This window comes from Euprymna scolopes, chromosome 26, assembly GCF_053919585.1.
Source record: "Euprymna scolopes isolate OS-2025 chromosome 26, ASM5391958v1, whole genome shotgun sequence".
NCBI lineage: Eukaryota > Metazoa > Mollusca > Cephalopoda > Sepiida > Sepiolidae > Euprymna > Euprymna scolopes.
In genome coordinates this window covers 98,841,782-98,862,594 of record NC_136507.1, presented here as the reverse complement: position 1 = coordinate 98,862,594, position 20,813 = coordinate 98,841,782, and the positions used below count along the sequence as shown (strand labels likewise).

At 33.1% G+C, this 20,813-nt stretch overlaps 1 protein-coding gene across 16 annotated transcripts in view; it reads left to right on the top strand.

Moving 5' to 3' along the window:
* The window catches only part of LOC145248306 (endophilin-B1-like), a 407,921-nt gene that overhangs the window by 312,818 nt on the left and 74,290 nt on the right, over positions 1-20,813 (top strand). For 4 of the 16 annotated variants that reach the window (XM_080110207.1, XM_080110206.1, XM_080110200.1 and 1 more), the window contains one exon: positions 11,349-11,372. The exons of the other annotated variants lie outside the window; for them this stretch is intronic. In XM_080110207.1, coding sequence (XP_079966333.1) covers positions 11,349-11,372 — 24 coding nt within the window. The remainder of the gene's footprint in view (positions 1-11,348; positions 11,373-20,813) is intronic. 16 annotated transcript variants of the gene reach the window in all.

The following is a 20,813-nucleotide window of genomic DNA, read 5'->3' as shown; positions in this document are numbered from 1 at the left end:
ATCTCTTTTGTTATGGCTAAGTTTTTGTCAAGGGTAGAAATTATAATAGACAAGTATTCATCCATGATGACATTTTACCGATTTCCTGGTTTACAGGTATTCTTGCTAAATTTCTTCGAAAGAATTGACATAAACAATACTTCAACTAAATACGTATATTTCATGCAATAATGACTTTTATTTCTTCTGACTTTTCCTAAACTAAACATAAAACATCGGTTAGGGTTAGTTTAACATTCTGTAAAAGTACCTTCCGTTTTTTTTTTGTTTGTTTTTTTTTTTTTGTACTTCTGCAGAGAAGGTAAAAAACCGATAAAAACTGGATATATTTTTCGTGTTTTTATTCAATTTAACATGTTTATTCAGCTCGAAAAGAATACAGTGTTTACCGATGTGTTGGAAAATTCAAGATGGCGTCTCACACCCTCTTTAACACCGTAAGTTTGGGAAAAGGTGTTATAAATAAAAAACTATACAAAATACTATTAAAAACCCGCCGAATATATGTCAACCTATGTCACGGTAACATATATTGAGCGAGTTTTTAACAGTATTTTAACCGGTTTTTTTATTTATTACACCTTTTTCCAAACTTACCGTGTTAAAGAGAGAATCGGCCGCCATCTTGAATTTTCCAATACATCGGTAAACACTGTATGCTTTTCGAGCTGAATAAACATGTTAAATTGAATAAAAACACGAAAAATTTGCCTTTGATAACATTTATTTGTTATATATTTGTTTTTTGGCAACTTATTCGAATCTATGTGTACAGTAATACAAACCCGAAATGAATTTAAGACCACGAGTGAAATGAGAAAAAGAAGTCAGCGGGTTTGGTTGCCATAACAACGTGACGGTAGTGAACGTGTGTGTGTGCGTGTGTGCGCGTATTTCGTGTAGTTTAGTTTCGCATAATAGTTTCGTATTTTTTTAATTTGTAAATAACAAGTTATTAAAAAATTAAACCCTTCCAAGATGGACAATAAATAAAGCCATAATATTTTATGGTAAAGGTAAGAGCGTAGAAACGATTGTTTTTTAGGAGATGTGATTATTGGATTAACCAATCAGAAATCGTCTGTGGCACACACACATCTCTGTTTTTATAGATATATAGAAGATAGATATAGATAGATAGAAGATAGAAGATAGATTAAATGTTAAATAGATTTTGTAAATAGTACAGTTGAAATGATTAGAATATTTCCAATATGTAATAAGGTCGAAGTAATTAGTTAAAGAGATTTAATATAATGTGATATGCAAATGAGCATAAGTCATTCGATATGGGGGTGGTTTGTAGACTAGTATATAAAGAAATTAGGCAAAGATTCTTATGTCTCCTATAACAGAAACATCCTAAAATGGGTTCTAATGTTTCTCTACCAGGAGAGATCTACCCTCTTACCTCCTTTATATTTCGTTGATGATGGAGAGCTGTACACACAGACAGAAACACACGAACCCTATTACTTTATAAAAATATAGATATATATATATATATATATATATATATATATACACACACACACACACACACATACCCACGCCACCATCTTCTCTAAATTAATGACATGCATATCTTATAATTGATCTATCCACCATCTTTTTTCTCACCTCGGATAAAATGGCGGCCGCCAAATTGTTGAACAGGTCAACCTTTTCAGGAATAAAACTAAAGAATCGATTTATTCTTCAAAATCTAAACTTAATTGCATTGTATTCTTTCACATGGAAATTTATTTATTTTTTATCATTTTATGCTTATTTAAAAATGAACTACACTATACTAATAAAATTTTAAGACAACTTTGTGTGAGGGTTTTCTCACTTCAAGTAAATATTGGTAATTGCACATGGACAGTACAGTTCTTTTGTATTTATCATTAAATATTTATTGAAATAAAAAAAATACAATAGTGTAAAGAAAAATGTCTCCCTGAACTCATTTTACAAGGATTTTAATGAAATGTTCTTTGCTGAAGACCTAGCAACGTAATACTCAAGACTAACCCAACAAGCAGCAAAATCCCACCCTTTCATTGTAGATGCCCTTAGATGCTGGAAAGCCTTCTACTCTAATAGTTTCTTTCTGCTTACTGTTACATTTTGGATTTTTCTCCAGATCTTCCGCTTCCTTGACTGTACTAACTTGCATAAATTTAAATGTAATGTGAACAGACATCTCGCTGCTCAACTTCTTACCTAGTGTCTCTGCAGATAGTGATAGGAAGTAAGATTGTACATGTCAAAACAAAAAGTAGTAATCCCAGTTGAGAATGTATTCGTAGAATAAAAATCCAAAGAATTTCCACCAGATCTGTATAATAGTGCTCAATAATTAGTTATTGTATATTGGTGTTTAATTATGCAGAAGCCTGTACATGGTCGTATGAATAAATATTGAAATAAATAGCAAAAATAGGTTTAAGCTCCTAGAAATGATACATTGCATAGCTGATAAAATACTTAATAAAATTCAGTTGTAAGTTACACTCTGGAGGTTGTAGGTTCGATCCTCAATGCAGACAACACTCAAAATACCATTGTGAATTACTTTGGACTTTTACCTAGTCATGGCTGACAGGACAAGAACATGTTACCGCCATGGATTAAATAAAATGTTCCATTTGAAATTCCATGCAGATTTCTGAGTTAGATAAGATACACCTGTAGAAGGTCGGAGGTTACATCAACCGAAACGTTGCAAAAATAATACTCAAAATGAGGACTGTAGTCCGAAGAATCCAAATAATACGCTTTTTCTGTTGTGCCTTTTCTTTTTTATAATCGGATTTTAAAAGTTAAATCTAATTATTACAGTGACTGAACGAAGTTGTTATAAATGGATGACTTCTTTACAGAGTATTGGTAATGCATTCTGGTGGATTTCATTTTGTAATTAAATTATTTTTAAATGTAACAGATTTGGGCTTTATGAAACAGTATATAACATAAACACTATTCTTTTTAAATTTGAGTACTTTATGCAATAGAATTTTTTATTCCAATAACTGTTTGATGATAGGTAAATTAAAAAAAAAAATTAATCCAATGTGTAAATCCTGTTGTTGTAGGTCGGTAATAATCAAGATGAATATGGGGTTATATTTAACAAAAAGTATATTACCAAAATTATGTACAGAAGTACACGCCATGATTCGGAGGCCATAACTGCCACAAATTACTGTTAGATAGCATGTTAGATGTAGCTATATTTAGAGTCTCTGGGTAAGTCTACTTTTGAAATAGGTAGATCAGTTTACCCCATAGCACTCCCCCCCCCTCATATTTTAGCTAGAAGTATTATCTGTCAGGGGAAAGGTGAAATTAATGTTTTGAGCGAAACAGTTGTGCCTCGCTTTCATGTCACCTTACAAAGATTAAAATGAAGATGTAATAAATGCAGCTGTAGGGCTACTTTTGAATTTCATACTCCCATGAAACTTCCTCCTTTGGAGGAAGCTGGTTCAACTCGCCTACGGTGACTAAGCTTGATTTCTAGAATCTTTATTCCAATTTTAATCCAAATTTATTATATGGTTTTGATACTAGAAACTTACTAAAATTTAAGGAGTCTTTAGAAGAAAGCGAAATTAAAGAAATCTCTATTCATTGGTGTCTAATGACTAGAGATAAAATTCAGTGCAAATCTATGTTTTATGAAGCATATTTTATGACTAATAAAAATATTTTACGAAAGTACACGTCATGATTCTGGAACCATAACTGCCTTGATATTTAAATGTAACTCTATTTATAGTCTCTGGATAAGTCCATTATTCTTGAAATAGGTAGATCAGCTTATTCTATAACACATGAAGTTGTATGAAAGAAAAATGCACACACCAAATTGTCTGATTTTATTAATATGAATATATAATTGTTATGTTTGGAAATAGAAAGAACTTTGAATTTACCGAAAGTTTTGGCAGTATGGATATTCGTAGGTTGAATAACCAAGATGGCCGACTGATGCTAACGTAACGTGGAAACTTAAAATTGCGAAATACGAATATAGGAACGAAATGCGTTTTAATAATTTTTAAACGTAAAAAAAAAGAAAACCGATTTTTTTTTTTTTTTTTTTGCATCTTCTCTTTTTCAGACATTTTAAATTCGAATTCTGTAAATAAAATAGTTATTTTGAAATAATTACAATTTCGTTTGTTATTTCGTTTTATATCATTTGATCTCGTCTTATTTCTAAAGTTAAAGAAAAGGAAATTGCAATTAAATGTTAATCTTAGAAAAAATAAAAATATTTCTCCAAAATTTTAATTTATACAAAATTTTCATTTAAATTATACAAATGAACTAACCTCATGATTAAACCATTTAATAAAAGCATGGAGTCACAATTTCTTTTTGTTTTGCTGTTTACTTAGTTTTTTTCAAATTCTCGTTAAATGCAAAAGATTTCAGTAAAATATTATCCAAAAAAGAGAAAATGCAAAAAAAAAGTGTTTTCTTTTTTTTTTTTTTTTTGCGTGAAAAACTAGTAAAGCACATTTCGTTCCTATATCTGCATTGCACAATTTTAAGTTTCCATGTAATGTCAGCATTGGTCGGCCATCTTGGCTATTCAATCTGCTAAAGCCCATATAGCCCAATTTTTTTTTTTTTGCTTAATTGTTCCTTTTAATATTAATTGTTCTTTATTTGTAACTTAGCAGGTTTCGTCTGCTGGCTATTATTTTGCAATTTAATTGATCTTTACTACTTCAAATCATTGAAACGAAACTAATCAATCAGAAAATGGAGACAAAACTTCCACCTTCTCTTTTTTTTTTTGTTTCTCTCTCTCTCTTTATCAATAAGAAAAGAAGACAAAATTAATTGATAAAACAAAACTGATCAATAAGACAAAGAAGAAAAAAAATCTCTCTTTATTGATAAAAGACAAAACTTCTGCTCCCAATTAAAAGAACAAAACAAATCAATAGAAAAGACAAATTATCTCTTTGTCTTTATCCCGTTATAATAATAATAAAATAATAATAACTAGAAGAACCCGTGGAAATTCCATGGTAGTTAAAAAATTTGAAAACACATAAATAAAATGAATAAAAAATAAAATAAAACAAATAACGACAAATTTAAAACAATTTTTTAGCAAATTATTTTTGTAAATCTTTTAAAGCTAAAAATGATTTAAAAAATTTGGATTTTTTTTTTTTTTTTTCAATGAAAATTCAACACAAAACACTTTGTTTTTGTTTTGTTTTTTCTGAATAATTTTTATATAAATTATAAAAGAACAGATGTCAATTCATTTGCACATTTTTTTTAATTTTAAAAGGAAACTATAATGAACAAAAATTTAGTCTCCTCTCGACATGACTTTTTCTTAATTATAAAATAAAATAGCCAATTTGAAACCATAAACAGACAGCCATTTTTTTTTTTTTTTTTCAATTTCTTATTTTTAACTGATAAAGAGTGACTATAAAAGTGGGTAATTCGTTCCTCATTAATTAATGTTTGCAATGATGATGGTTTTTTTTTGTGGCACTGGATATATAGACAAGTAAATTAATATTTAGATGATAATGATAATAATAATAATAATACAAGTGAAATGTTTCTTTTTTATTATTATGAGATATTAAGATTAAACCTCTTTTGCTTACAAAATTACATTTAGATAAATGATTATTTTTTTCTTTTTTATTATTATCAGTTATTGTTAAGATTAAGTATTTCCTCATTTACACATAAAATTTTATTTGCTTACATGATTATTACTTTTCTTTCTTTTTCATTATTATCAGTTATTATTGAGATTAAGTATTTCCTTATTTACACATAAAAATTAAATTTGCACACATAATTATTATTAAGATTAAGTAGTTCCTTATTAATAGATAAAAATTAAATTTGCATACGATTTTTTATTATCAGTTATTATTAAGATTAAGTATTTCTTTATTTGCACATAAAATTCAATTTGCATACATGATTATGAAAGCACACACGCATTCACATTTGTTATGTAGATGATTCTTATTTGTTAGTGAATCTAATGTTTATTATTCAAGTTATTGTTAGCGAAATACTTTCGACCTATTCTGCACCTGATAGACTTGGATCTTTCAAATTCTCCATCTTCGAGTGGGTGGGCGGTGGGAAATTGTAACAAATCTGTTATCTTTTAACAAAACTATTCATTTTCCTACACAATGCATGACACGATCTTTACATAATACGACATCTTTTTATTGACTTTTTTTTTTTTAGTATTTAATGGTGGAATCATGATATCGTGACTATCAGTGAGTCATAACGTTCTTAATACTTAGAGAAAAAAATTGTCACATTTTGTATTTGTTTTTTTTTTGTTTTTGTTTTTTTTTTTTTAACTTTTACTGAGAATATAAATTGAATTTACTTCCATGTATTTTGTCATGATCATGTAATTGTTGTCTTGGAACAAGAAAATCAAAACTTTTGTTTGTTTTAATGTCATTTATTTGGAAACTGTTATTATATAAAGGGCTAGTGTGTGTTTTTATGTCCAACTAAAAGTAAAAATTGTACGGCATCATCATGTTGGCACACCGGTTCCCGTCAGATCACCGAAGTTAAGCTACATTGAACCTGGTGAGTACTAAATGGGTGACCATTTGGGACTTTTAGGTGCTGTATGTGCTCTCCGCTTATCTCGGCATTGTTTCCAGTCATCCTGGTCTTCTCCTTGCCACTGAACTCAAACAGTGCCGATTCAGGAGAGGTGTGGTTGGTGATTGCACAACCCTTGCCTCACAATTACTCGCGTACCTGCCCCTACAGGGGGGGGGTATCCTTTGTCTTTCGAGACTGAACGGAGGCATCGCAATCGAAAAAATAAAAAAGAAACTACAAAACAAAGGACCACAAAGTTGTATGTTTGATTATTGTTGCCCCAGATAAATAATATCTAAAATTTAGAAAAGAGATATTGACTTTCTGGGGGTCAACTGGACCAGGTTTTGTTGGAAGGAAGGGTTGGCTTTTTAGCCATTTTATTTACTTATTTAGAAATAAAATACTGGTTTTTATTTACTTATTTAGAAATAAAATACTGGTTTTTATTTACTTATTTAGAAATAAAATACTGGTTTTTATTTACTTATTTAGAAATAAAATACTGGTTTTTATTTACTTATTTAGAAATAAAATACTGGTTTTTATTTACTTATTTAGAAATAAAATACTGATTTTTTTTTCTTGAAGTCTATTATGTGAAGGCGATTTATCAGCTAGAGGGGAATGGACAGAGGAGGAAGAGGGAGTTGAGGAGAGTGAGAGAGGACAATAAGGAGAGGGGGAAGAGAAAGATAGAGAGGGGATGTAGAAGTTTTAGTGGAAATGTTACACTTTTGCGCCAGGTAACGCAGAGTAGTCCTACTAGTATTATAGTAAAATGAAGAAACTTAGATTGTAATTGTTTAAGACATTCTTTTTTCTTTTTTTTTTTTTTTTAACCTTTGCTTGTTTGGTTATTGTTAGGACGATAACATGGTCAAAGGGAAATAATTTTTTTCTGTTAAGGCAGAGTTGCCTCCCCTGCTTAAACTTTGAGATAAGTTATCATGTCTTCACACGAGAATGAAATATCACATGCATGTGTCCATCTTGAGAGAGAGAGCAGCGGAGACATCAACAAGCCATATGTGGACATTTTAGACTGAAATCAATTTATAAAAATAGACTTAAGAACATTTTCTGGTTTGTAAATAAGCGACTTATTTCATACAACTAAGTCATAGCGAGGGCTATGACAACAATGAATATTATATACAAAATATATAGAATATTCTTTTCATTGTTTTGACTCTAGAGTATATATCCGACACAGTTAATCAACCGAGAACCATATCACTCTATATAAAAGCATCAACGGATACACATTCAAGAGTCAAAACAATGAAAAGAATATGCTGTTGTCATAGCCCTAGTCATAATACTCGTATCATTTGGATTCATCGAACTACTGTTCTCATCTTGAGTGTCATTTTCATGTTTCGGTCGATGTAACCTCCGACCTCCTTCAGGTGTATCTTGTTGAACATTGGAATTTGGACAGAATTTCAAACGGAACATTTATTTCACGGGGGTAGCATGCTCTCGTTCTGTCAGCCACGGTAAGTCATAAGTCATCCTGTTTTTATTCATCTGTATTTTTATGATATGCAGATGATGTCATACAGTGTGACTACATAAAAAACAAAAAAACATGCCATTCATTGAAGTGTGAATAAAATTAAAATTTTTTGCTGGTAATTTATAAAGATTACAAGAATGCACCAGAAAAATCTGTTTTAGCATTAGAAATAGTTTTACTATGTTTTTGCTTACTATTACAAGATGGGGAATCATTTTTATTAAAACTCCAGTTAGTATTATGCATCTAAAATTGAGAAAAGCTTGAAATGTGTCAACGTTATGTGAAAAAAGCAAATGCAAAGCAAAATGGGCACCAAATCTGAATAAATATCGTGTTTATCTAACAACGAAACTCAAATTTTAACTCAAAATTATTCCTCACTTAATAATCTATATATTAATACCATAGCACCTTTAACATACGTACGTGTGTCATGGTTTCCAGATTATAAATTATTTGATCGGGAGATCCTATTTATTAAAAAGGAGGATAGGAAATACTAACATTCTATGAACATTAAATTATTTAGATACACTGCGTTAAAGATGGTATAATGATATTATGGGTTTTCTGTTCGCACCAGGCGTCCATACAATGGAAATATGTCACAGACTCCTATAAGGATATTGGAGATAAACCGTAAAAATGAGATATATTCTGACACTACATTAACCAAATTCCAAAGATAAAGACTTTTACAATTTTAAAAGCCTATAATGATGTCGCTGGGTTTCCATTCATACTGAATTGTCCACAGAATTCCCAGCAGCAATATATTACAAATGAAAGATGCTGCTGTGGAATTTCCACGGGTCCTGCTAGTATTTATTAATAATATTAAATGAAAACATTGTAATTGTTTAAAGCATTCTTGTTTTTCTTTTACCGATGTTTGGTATTCATATTATTCGTATTATTATTCTCATCTTGAATGTGATTTAACCAATCTTTTGACTTACTTTAGATCTATCCCGTTGAACTCAGGAATCTTTATTATTTATTTAATTGGATTTCTTATTGAGATGAGTAATTTTGTATTATTTATCCATTTATTTATTGCAGACTAGTATCCTCATTTTCTAGTAGTTGTTTCGTGATGTTTCGGCTAACTATTCATTTGGCCTTCGTTAGGTGGTTAATCTCAATAAGAATTCCAATTAATTAAATAATAGACCATTCGATACGGACCCGACTATGGAAGATCAGATTACAAATAAGCATGGATTTATAAGACCAAAAAATTCAGCCTTGATCGCCTCTCGGGGCAGTGGATGCAGACGCTGAATCTCTACGGTTCCAGGTGAGCATTGTCTGAAGATAGCGGTTTCAATCCCACTCAAAGCCAGCTAAGCCAAACAACTGTGGACTGTGAATAAAGTGTTTGATAAAATGTAGTTACACTTTTCTGGAGGTTAGAAGTTCAATCTTCAGTGTAGGCAACACTAAAAATGCAATTCTTTCTACCCAGTCATGGCTGACAGAACGAGAGTATGCTACTCCCCTAGATTAAGTAAAGCGTTCGGTTTGAAATTTCCTGCAGATTTCCAAGTTCGACTGAAAGATTCCCGAGTTTGATAACATGCATCTAAAGAAGGTCAAAGATTACGTCGACTGAAAAGTTGTGCGAATGACACTCAAGATGAGAATAGTTGTCCAAATAATCCAAATAATACGAAATGTTAATCCTCATCTCAAAAATTCAGAAGCATGTTAATTATTTAATCCTTTTTCTATATTTTTACAATATCTAGATGACGCCATACAGTGAGATCCCATAAAAATATACAGTAGAACCCTAGAATTAGTAACAAAATACAGTACAGTATATAATACACATGTATATAATCAAATAACCTAACACCATAACGCGGGGCAAATACTGTAAACAGGGTCCGGAAAAACATATTCCACATCGTAACCCAGGGTTCTACTGTACCACCATTTGAACTGTTAATAAAATTCACAATTCTCTGCTAGTAATTCAATTATGTTTGGTACAAATAAATTTTGCTTTGAACCTGACTTGTCCATCAAGTTGAAGTGATTAATTTCCAACAGTCTTCGTTTTATTGCTATTTAGTGAGAAGCATATCCGGATACGATATGAAAAATTGTCGATTGATAACATGCACTTTCTCACCTTGAAGAACATAAAACAAGAAATCACCATTCACCATGGACTATCGACTCTCTTTATTTTTTTATTTTTGTATTTTATTTATTTATTTATTTTTTTTTTTTTTGCATTTATTTTCAAACTTAAATATGTATGTTTATTAAATGAGTTAGTCGATGTTTGTTTCACCTAATATTTTTTTAATAACAGAATATACATGCTAAAGTGTAATTTAGTTCTGGGATTGTTATGTTTGAGGTTAATTCTGTTCTAATGAGTCATAATTTATAACAAGTCGCCTATCACTCTCTTAGCTACCTATGTATTTCTTTCGTTCCCGCTCTGTTCATATCTTTTGTCAGCTCACTACCTTATTTACACAAGTGTATCTGTACACACCACAACCACATATGTAAATTAAATGGCAAGCTAAGTCTTTTTTATTCTATATGATAATAATAATAATAATAATCAGTATATTGAAGTAAAGAGACTCATTATTTTTAGATGTGAAAAACAAATGTTAAAAGATCTGATATGTTGTAGTTTATAATTTTTTTAATAAAATCATGCTATAATAGTGATAATAGCTGTGACCCAATGGGTCACGGATAAATCTAGTATATATTGGTTTTCTTTTCTTTTTTTTTTTTATTCAGCATGAAATCTATAGCTTATATGCTAAGACATCTAAATCAATAACCGTCTTTCGTTTTATGTTTCAAAAAACTTTAAAAAAAAAAAATGGTTGTTAATAACAAAATATAACTGACAATTTTTTTGCACTATTTGTCTTTCAATAATTTTCAAACACAATTTGTTTTTGTATGTATTTTTTTGTTTTTGTATTTTTTGTTTCCATGATGGATATTGTATTTTTTTTCCTCCTCATTGTGTTGGGCCTCGGTCTTATTTTTTGAAGTTTAAATCCACCAACCCCACTGTTAAAATTGTCCAAACGACACTTGAATTATCTGAATGTATCCAATTATGATTCTAAACTGCACGCTTGAATGTCATGTATTTTGTTTTTCTGCCTGTCTTACAAGCAACTATTAACTAACATTTATGATAATTTAGGAATCTGGCACCTCTAAAGTTCAGGTATGTATCGCCTTAGCTGAAGAATTCCCATTCTTGTTCCATAACCTTTAGTTTTTGTGTGAATTGCAAGGCCCAGCCACTTCTTGTATGCAATCAATGTGCTTTAGTGGACAGTACGCAGCTCTGACTATGTGATCCTTGTGATTGTGCTTTTAGCAACGTCACATCCTTTGAACCTTGCCAGTAGACACTACGGCCTCCATCACTAATTCCGCAAGTTGATTTTTAGTGCTAAATCCTTCAAAATTATTCACGGCAGTTTGATTTTTTTTCTTTTTGTATTTTTTAAAAATTACAATCATCCAATTTTTTTAATGGTTCAATTCTTAGTATGATTACTCCAATAGTCTCTTTCTCCAACCCTCACTCTCTCTTCAAAACCCTCGCTCTATCTCTCTTCAAAACCCTCGCTCTATCTCTCTTCAAAACCCTCGCTCTATCTCTCTTCAAAACCCTCGCTCTATCTCTCTTCCAACCCCTCGCTCTGTCTCTCTTCCAACCCCTCGCTCTGTCTCTCTTCCAACCCCTCGCTCTGTCTCTCTTCCAACCCCTCGCTCTGTCTCTCTTCCAACCCCTCGCTCTGTCTCTCTTCCAACCCCTCGCTCTGTCTCTCTTCCAACCCCTCGCTCTGTCTCTCTTCCAACCCCTCGCTCTGTCTCTCTTCCAACCCCTCGCTCTGTCTCCCTTCCAACCCCTCGCTCTGTCTCCCTTCCAACCCCTCGCTCTGTCTCCCTTCCAACCCCTCGCTCTGTCTCCCTTCCAACCCCTCGCTCTGTCTCCCTTCCAACCCCTCGCTCTGTCTCCCTTCCAACCCCTCGCTCTGTCTCCCTTCCAACCCCTCGCTCTGTCTCCCTTCCAACCCCTCGCTCTGTCTCCCTTCCAACCCCTCGCTCTGTCTCCCTTCCAACCCCTCGCTCTGTCTCCCTTCCAACCCCTCGCTCTGTCTCCCTTCCAACCCCTCGCTCTGTCTCCCTTCCAACCCCTCGCTCTGTCTCCCTTCCAACCCCTCGCTCTGTCTCCCTTCCAACCCCTCGCTCTGTCTCCCTTCCAACCCCTCGCTCTGTCTCCCTTCCAACCCCTCGCTCTGTCTCCCTTCCAACCCCTCGCTCTATCCCTTTTCAAAGAGCGAGGTGTTTTGAAGAGATAAAGCGAGGGGTTTGGAGAGGGATAGAGCGAGGTGTTTGTTTCTCTCTATCTATTCTCTCCATATATATATATGTCTCTATCTGTCTTTGAACCTCGTCCGTCTCTATCTCTCTTCAAATCCCTTTCACCGTTATCTCTCTTCGAACGCCCTCCGCCTCCATCTCTCTTCGAACGCCCTCCGCCTCCATCTCTCTTCGAACGCCCTCTGCCTCCATCTCTCTTCGAACGCCCTCCGCCTCCATCTCTTTTTGACCCCCCCCCCCTCTGTCTGTGCAACTCCTCTATACATTTATGATCTTAAAACTCGTTGATGAAGTTCCAACTTGGGAATTTTGAGAAATATGGAATTACTCCTTAATTATTATTACTCCAAGGTTCACTTTTACTTGGAGTGATAATACCTGTTAAAGTCTCCCATATGAGTTAAATAAAATTTGTCTAGAGTATAATATTATATTACCTTGGACACCCTTATGCAAGGACTTTTCCACTACCCCATCTATTTTCCCAGTTCTATCTACCTTTATTTCTACCTACTTTATTTCCCAACTCTCTTGACCCCCAACTGTGCTAAAGTTGTCACAAAACTGAATCTTGTTGTGAGGCTCCAATTTTAGAGTTTGGGGGAATATGGAGTCACTCCTTAGTTGCCCTTACTCTCACGCCCACTCTGTGTCAGGGCATCATGGTTTAAATTGAAACCATCATTTACAGATTATTCGTTAGCAAAATATATTTTTACAACATCAATCTCTCATCTAATAGGTTTCAGATTATCAACCAAGCTCCAACCCCTGTCCCATCTCTACACTGGTTCATCCTTGTGCCTTTTTTACTAAGTACTTTAATGGAATGTGTTTTGATAAACTTATAATACTTGTGCTGTCCTGATTTACTCAACAGGCAGCAAAATTCTACCCTTCACTGTTGAGCTCTCTAGATGCTAGAAAGTTTTCTTTCCTCGGCCTGCTAAACTTAGGAATTCCCTCTAGTTTCCTACTGCCTTGGCTGTACTAATATACAGAAGTTTAAATGTTGTGTGAACACGCGTCTTGCTGTTCAACTCCTCACATAGCCTTCTGTAAACATGATCTCAAATATGATTCCTAAACATAATTTTTCACATAAGGCTATCGTAATGAGAAAATGGAAAATTCCATTACAAGTTAAAAGATTAAAATTGGTGCTACATATCAGGATATTGCATCACAGGTGGGTAGTTGATAAGCTGGGAAAATCTTTCTCTTTTTTTTTTTTTTTTTTAAACTTAATTGTGAAAATGAATGGTCAGGTTAGAGACAACTATTCATTTCTTCACTCTATTGAGGACTCGCACCACTACCCGGCGTTGCCCAGGGAAAAAGTGTGACATGTTTCTATTAAAATCTCTATCTCTTTATCCCTCTCTATCCAGTTCCCTATCTTCCTGTCTCCCCCTCTCCATTCTCTTTGACCATATCCATCTTTTTTTTTTCTATCCCTCCCTCCTCTTACATCAACCCATTCCTCTCTCTAGATATACATAGCTACATACATTCACACTAGCAACTCTCTTTTATTTCAATTCCTTGATGCATAAAGGAAGTAACTTCTTAATTAAAAATTGCTTACTTCCTTTTAGTATGTGAAAATGATTGGAAAGCCAACACACCCCTGATGAAATCTCTGTCAATTTATGGTCAAAGAATAAATTATTTTTATTTTAGATATCAATTCATTCCAGTGTATACCAACTTTGTGGGTCTTTGTTTTGTAGTTTTTGACATTTAGCCGGCTATGTGGCCACTAACAACTGACTTTTACATAATAGATGGGTTGGAGGTATTATGTGTACTATATATTGAAGAAAGGAAAATCCTTAAAATAATTTTAAACTCTAAATGATCATATGCTGTCATTATTACTAACTTTTGCAACTGCTTTTATTAATAAGCAAACAGTGATAGTAGAAAAGAGAGAATAAACTACTGCTATGTGTCATCTACACAGCAAAAGATGAGTTGTGCGTGTGATGAGCTCTTGTTTCGATAATTGACACACTGTAATGTCATGTTACACATTAACCTTATCTGGGGGAGGTTTCAATCAGAGTACAGAATTGATTTCACAACGCAGAGAGGGATGATCCATTCTCTTTCTTACTGCCTCTTTCTCTAATATATTGTTATTTTCATGGTAGATGCTCGACTGAGCGCCAATCTCCAATTATCCTCTCTGTAAAACATTTACAACAAAAAAAATTGTCTAGCTGCAACCACTGCAAAAAATTTTCCTTCCTCTGTGTGTCTAAAACCAAACAGAATTTCCATGAACAAAGTTTGTTTCTTAATACAATGGGCTGTTTCCCAACTGATTACAGCATTGTCATTTTCAAGCCCAATGATAACAAATACTTGTTGAACTGCCCTCTTGAAATAATCAGTTCTTCCCATTCTGCTCACCGTTTCCAATCCCTGCATAGTGTTGCTCATCATCTTACTGATAATCTCGTCAATTCATTATCCTCAAGTGGCCTTAAGGCTTTAAGTAGCTTGACATTAGTATAAAAAAAAAGAATTGGAATACCATGCTAAAACTTGGACTGTTTAAAAAATATGCTATTTTCGTAAAAGCATGATTGTCAAAAGATGTTGTCATTTTTGTTTTTTTATCCCCACCCCACTAATATTTTGCTTTTTTAGTTTTTTTAGCTTTTTAATTATTTCCTAATTTTATTTAATGTGTACCACAATTGAATGCTTTATTATACTCTAAGTTTATTTTCTTAAGATTGCAAATCATCGTATACCTGATAAGCAGCAAAATCACACCCCTTCTCTGTAGAAATCTGTAAATTCCAGAGATGTTCTACTCTAATAACTTCTTTCTTCAAACCACTTGCCTTTGGGATTCCATCCCTGTTTCTCTGATTATAGCAACATGCAGAAATTTGAATGTTATATAAACAAACACCTTACTGCTTGATCTCCCTAGAAATCTGGACCCTATTACAGTAGCTCTTTGTGCTTCACTGGCAATAGTATGCCTAGATTCGAATGAACAAAAATAAAATACCCAAGTAATGGATATCAGAGCTTTATAAAAACAAGTTTTCATGTTTAAAAAGTACATTTCTTTCATATAACTTGCAGAGTAGAAAGTGGAATTTGATGTCTCCTTTGCAAGGGATATGTTCGTTTGAAGTAGCTGAGTGGACTTGGCTACTGTATTTGTGTAATAATTTTGTATGTTGCCTCATTAAACGAGTGTTTGTGGTTGGAGCTAGTATATCCTTAGCGTGAAACTTTGGCATATCTTTTGATGTCTGTATTAGACAGGTCCACCAGTCGGTATTTATGGCTTAATCAGCCAATCATATTCTGGTAAGGAGGAAGAACCCGGATATGCTCATAATCACCGTATTAGGTTTATTTTGAGCACCCTAATAACTTCTTTCCCAAACCCATTTTTTGTTTCCTTTAATTTTCACATTCCATGAGCAATGTTTCTAATAAAGGAGTGAATACTTACTGTTTTGAGTGGGTGACATATTGAGATTTTTTTTATTCTTCTCATAGTGTTTGTCAGCATTCAATTGTCAGTCTATCCATCTCATTAATCCTCATCCTCGAGTATTTTCAGCCTTTATAAATAGTAACTCATGTAAAAAAAAAAAAAAGACTTACAATTCTGTAATTAAAAGCCAACTAAAAAAGAAACTAATCTCAAGCTCACTTGTGAGTTGGATTCATCCATAATTATTTGTATTTTAGCGTGTATATTTACCTATGTTTTAGCGTGTATATTTACCTATGTTTTAGTGTGTATATTTACCTATGTTTTAGTGTGTATATTTACCTATGTTTTATTTATTTTTCATGTTTAACAACGTACACAGTCATCTACTTGACTGAATTTACTTCTGGTAATAAACATGAAAGTCATCAGAAAACATTTAATCCTAGTTGGATAAAGTATTTTCTAGAGTGAAATCAAGCAAAATAAATGTCTATCTTAACATGAATCAACAAAAAAGACCTGACTAATCAGAATCAAATATTGATTTGTCAGATGCAATCTTATCTCTATCTGACTTTTAGAATCCAACTTTGTGTGAGACATGTTTAAAAAAAAAAAAAAAGATAAGCACACAGTCACCTATTTGATTTGTGACAATAATGTTGGATCAAAAAATGTTGATGTGAAACTTGTAATTAGAGAAAAAAGATGAAATTAATTGGGAACGAAAAATAATTATTTTTCTCGTGTTAATTAAAAATCTGGTTGACAAACAAGCTGACTGGCTTTGTAATCTGTGTGGATCCACTAAGGTCAGTGGAGAGCAATGACTGACATTTTTCCCAGAGTTTGAAAAAACTGGATTTCATTTGGAAGGGGAGGGGGAGAGGAGACACCTCGTAAGGTACAATGAGAGGAAAGAGATAGTAATGCTGTAATAATTTAACACAGTGGGAGGGGAAACTCTTGCTCCTGAGTTAATAGAGGAAGTGAGTCTGGAGAAGACCGAGCAGTGCCAGATTTCCTTGCTAGATTCTCAACACAGTATAATCAGTTGCATTTTTTATCTTTGTCTAACAAGGCACCTGTCACTTACTTGATTGAATTTGCTTCTAATAGCAAGGATAAAAGGCATCAAAAAATAATCCTAGTTAAAGTATTTTCTGGAAAGAAATTAAACAAAAATTATATTTATCTTAACAAAATGGATCAGGGGGAAAAATGGCTAGTCAGAATCATATATTTGTCAGATGTAATTTTATCTCTATCCGAAAAAAAAATAGACTTTCGTATTATTTGGATTTGTTGGACTACTGTTGTGTGTATGTTTCACAATGTTTTGGTCAATGTAACCGCCGGCCTTCTAGGTGTATCTTGTTGAACTCGGGAATTTGGATGGAATTTCGACACCTGAAGAAGGGCGAAAGTTACATTAACTGAAATGTTGTGAAAATGGTATTCAAGATGAGAACAGTAGTCCAACGAATTCAAATACGAATAACCAATCCTCATCTAAAAAATTCAGAAAGGTAAAATACTTTCTTCTATTTTTTCAATCCTTTCATAGAATTGTTCATCATTCAACTGATAATCTCATTAACCTTTATTCTTGACTAGCATGAGTGCCCGGCGTTGCCCGGGTGTTTGGAGGTGTATGCTGAGCAAAAAAAAAAAAAACGGTCAATTATTTTAACTTTGACCTCTATTATGACCCCTTAACATTTATTGTTTTGGGCTCAAATAAAGTTATTCAGTTAAATCCATGTCCAAGGAACCTATATCTAAAATTTCAAGTGTTTAGACCCAAAATTGTCGGAGGAGTTTGGTAGAATTCTCAAAGGTCAAATCGTTGAACTTTGACCCCTTAACAGCCAAATTTCTGGCCAAAAACTGATCACATAGATTTGCCCAAATCTCAGTACCCTGTATATCAAATTTCGAGTCTGTAGACTAAAAATTGACAGAGTTATTGCGTATGGAAATGTACACAGAGACACACAAACACGTTCACTTTTATAAATATATAGATTGGCTTTATACCTTGGTAAGTGATTACTCATTAGAATAAAAATACAACATTCTTCCGGTTGTAGAATACTCTCTGACTGTTTACTATGTATGTCCATTGATTTGACATTTGTAGGACTTAATTTCCTTAAATTCTTGTTTTCATTGCTGGTGGCCTGGATGTAGAATGTTAGCATATGCAGTCAAGCATGACTTTGTGAGTTCAAATCTCTCGATCAGCTGCAATTATTATTTCCTATACTAATAATTGCAAAAACATGAAACACTTGTGTCTAGGTAGAAAAATAATTGATGTTTATTTTAAAAATAATATACTTACATATTTCTTTTATCTCATAGATACTTATATTTTTCATATATACCTGTATTATAAAAAGATATATCATGCATATATTTTTACATTTGTTTCCGTATCTAATGCTATCAATACATGTATAGAGCTTGGTGTTAGTATAAAGGCATACTTATGGCAAGTAAGTCATAAGTATTCTTATACTATATATATGTATATATTACGGCACAATCATGTTGATTCACTGGTTCTTACCAAATCACTGAAGTTAAAACAGGCCAGTACAAGATGGGTGACCATTTGGTTGGTTGTTTTTTGGCAGATCAACTCCAGTTATTTTGAAGAAAAAATTATTAGAATATATATTTGTTGTTTTTAAGTCGGTTTCTATTCAACCCATAGTTGGGACCCTAACAGGTACTACCACTCCGGGTCAGAGTGGACCTGGGAGCAATGGCAATTAAAGGGTGGCTCCACACTCTCCAAAGCCTGCAAGCTGGGGCCCTCACCATCGGATATAGGTCATAGAGAAAGCCAGAATTGTACAAATAACTTATCTCCCCACTTCTGCGTTTTTATTAGCAATTCAACCATATTTACTTGCTGCAACAAGCAGGGAAAATGCATTAAACATGATCACTAAGCAAACGTTATATTTAGTCTGAAGGGTTAGGAACACTAATATATATATATATATATTAATGTTAGGACGATTAATCAGAATCGGGAATCGAAAAAATCGGAGCTTTTTGGGGAATCGGAAAAATTTGAGCCAATTTTCTGATGCCAAAACCGATTCCTTAAATTATCTTTTTTTTTAATTTTATTTTAGTTTAACAAACATCTTCCACTGCTTGTAGTAATAATAAATATTTATTGATTTAAACTTCCAGTAGGACTAAAATCTCTAGATCACCCACTCACAATTGTGTTTTTGTTTGAGAAAACATGGGTACGTTTAAGATGTTTTTACAGTAATCGGGACAAAATAACAATTTTATAGTTAAATTTTTAAATATTTATAAAGAATCAGAATTGGGAATTTAGTATGGAATCTGTAATTGTATCAGAATCGGGTAAAATATTGGAATCGTCCCATCACTAATGCATATATATATATATATATATATATATATATATATATATATATTAAATATTAATTATTAATTAATATTTATTACGTGCATAAAAACTTTTATGCACGTAATAAATATTAATTAATATTTAAATTAAAAAAAATAAAAAAAGTAAAAACGTCCCAAGATTTGGTTGAAGAAAAATGTAAACAAAGGGCAAATAACTCCTTTCTTACAATAAGAGAAAACGCTCAGGGAGCGAAATAAAGAAATTAATCGGTAATAAAAAAACAATAAAAAAATTCAAACAATCTTATGTATATGTATGTATAGTATTGGGACAATTAATCAGAATCTAGAATCGAAAAAATTGGAACTTCCAAGGTACCGGAATTGAAAAGATCTGTGCCTATTTTCCGATTCCAAAATTGTCTACTTTATTTTATTTTGTTTAAAGCAAAATCATTCACTGTTGGTAATAATGATGAATACATGTTTGTTAACTTTAAACTATCAGTAAAACTGAAATCTATAGACTCCCCACCACCCAATGTGTTTTTACGGTAATCGAGGGGAAAAATAGCAACAGTATAATGTTGAAGCTCGACTGAACACATAGCATGAATAACTACAACACAAAAGTGCAGTAGAACAGATATATTGAGAGCAAGAAAGTATATACAATATTTACATAGAGTACATTGGTATAGTCATGGGGAGACCGTCCCTGGAGAAGGTGTCGGTTGGGTGGTCATCGACTCTCAATCTCGTTGGATCTCTCCAATCTTTACGGTACCAATCATATTTATATGATTGACACTCCACGTATGCTAATTAGGTGGATCCTACCACAACATATAGTTAAATATTTAGAGATTTATAAAGAATGGAAATCAGTAATTGTATCCGAATCTGGAAAAATATTGGAATCGTCCCATCACTAATATATAATTTTTTTTTTTTTTATTACATTTTCACACCAAACAAGGCACATTGCCACTTTGATGTAGGGGGCTACTATTAGGGACACAGGCTACAGGGGTACTAGATGAGGAGTTGGGCAGCAGGATGTCGGTTCACGTTACACTTGAACTTCTGCATGTCAGTACAGTTGAGGAAGCAGGAACCTGGCAGGGAGTTCCAAAGTCTAGCGGTTCTGGGGAAGAAACTACTGGAGTAGAAGGCTCTCTTACATCTAAGGATCTCTACTGTGAAGGGGTGGGATTGTACTGCTTGTCGGGTTTACAAGTGCTTGCAGCTCGTCAGAACATACACTCTGTTAAAGTACTTGTAGAACAGGCAGAGGGATGCTACATTGCGTCGATGGAACAGAGACTGAAGCTTGGATGATAGTTCAGGACCTATTAGGTTGGCGGCTCTCTTTTGAACCTTGTCTAGGAG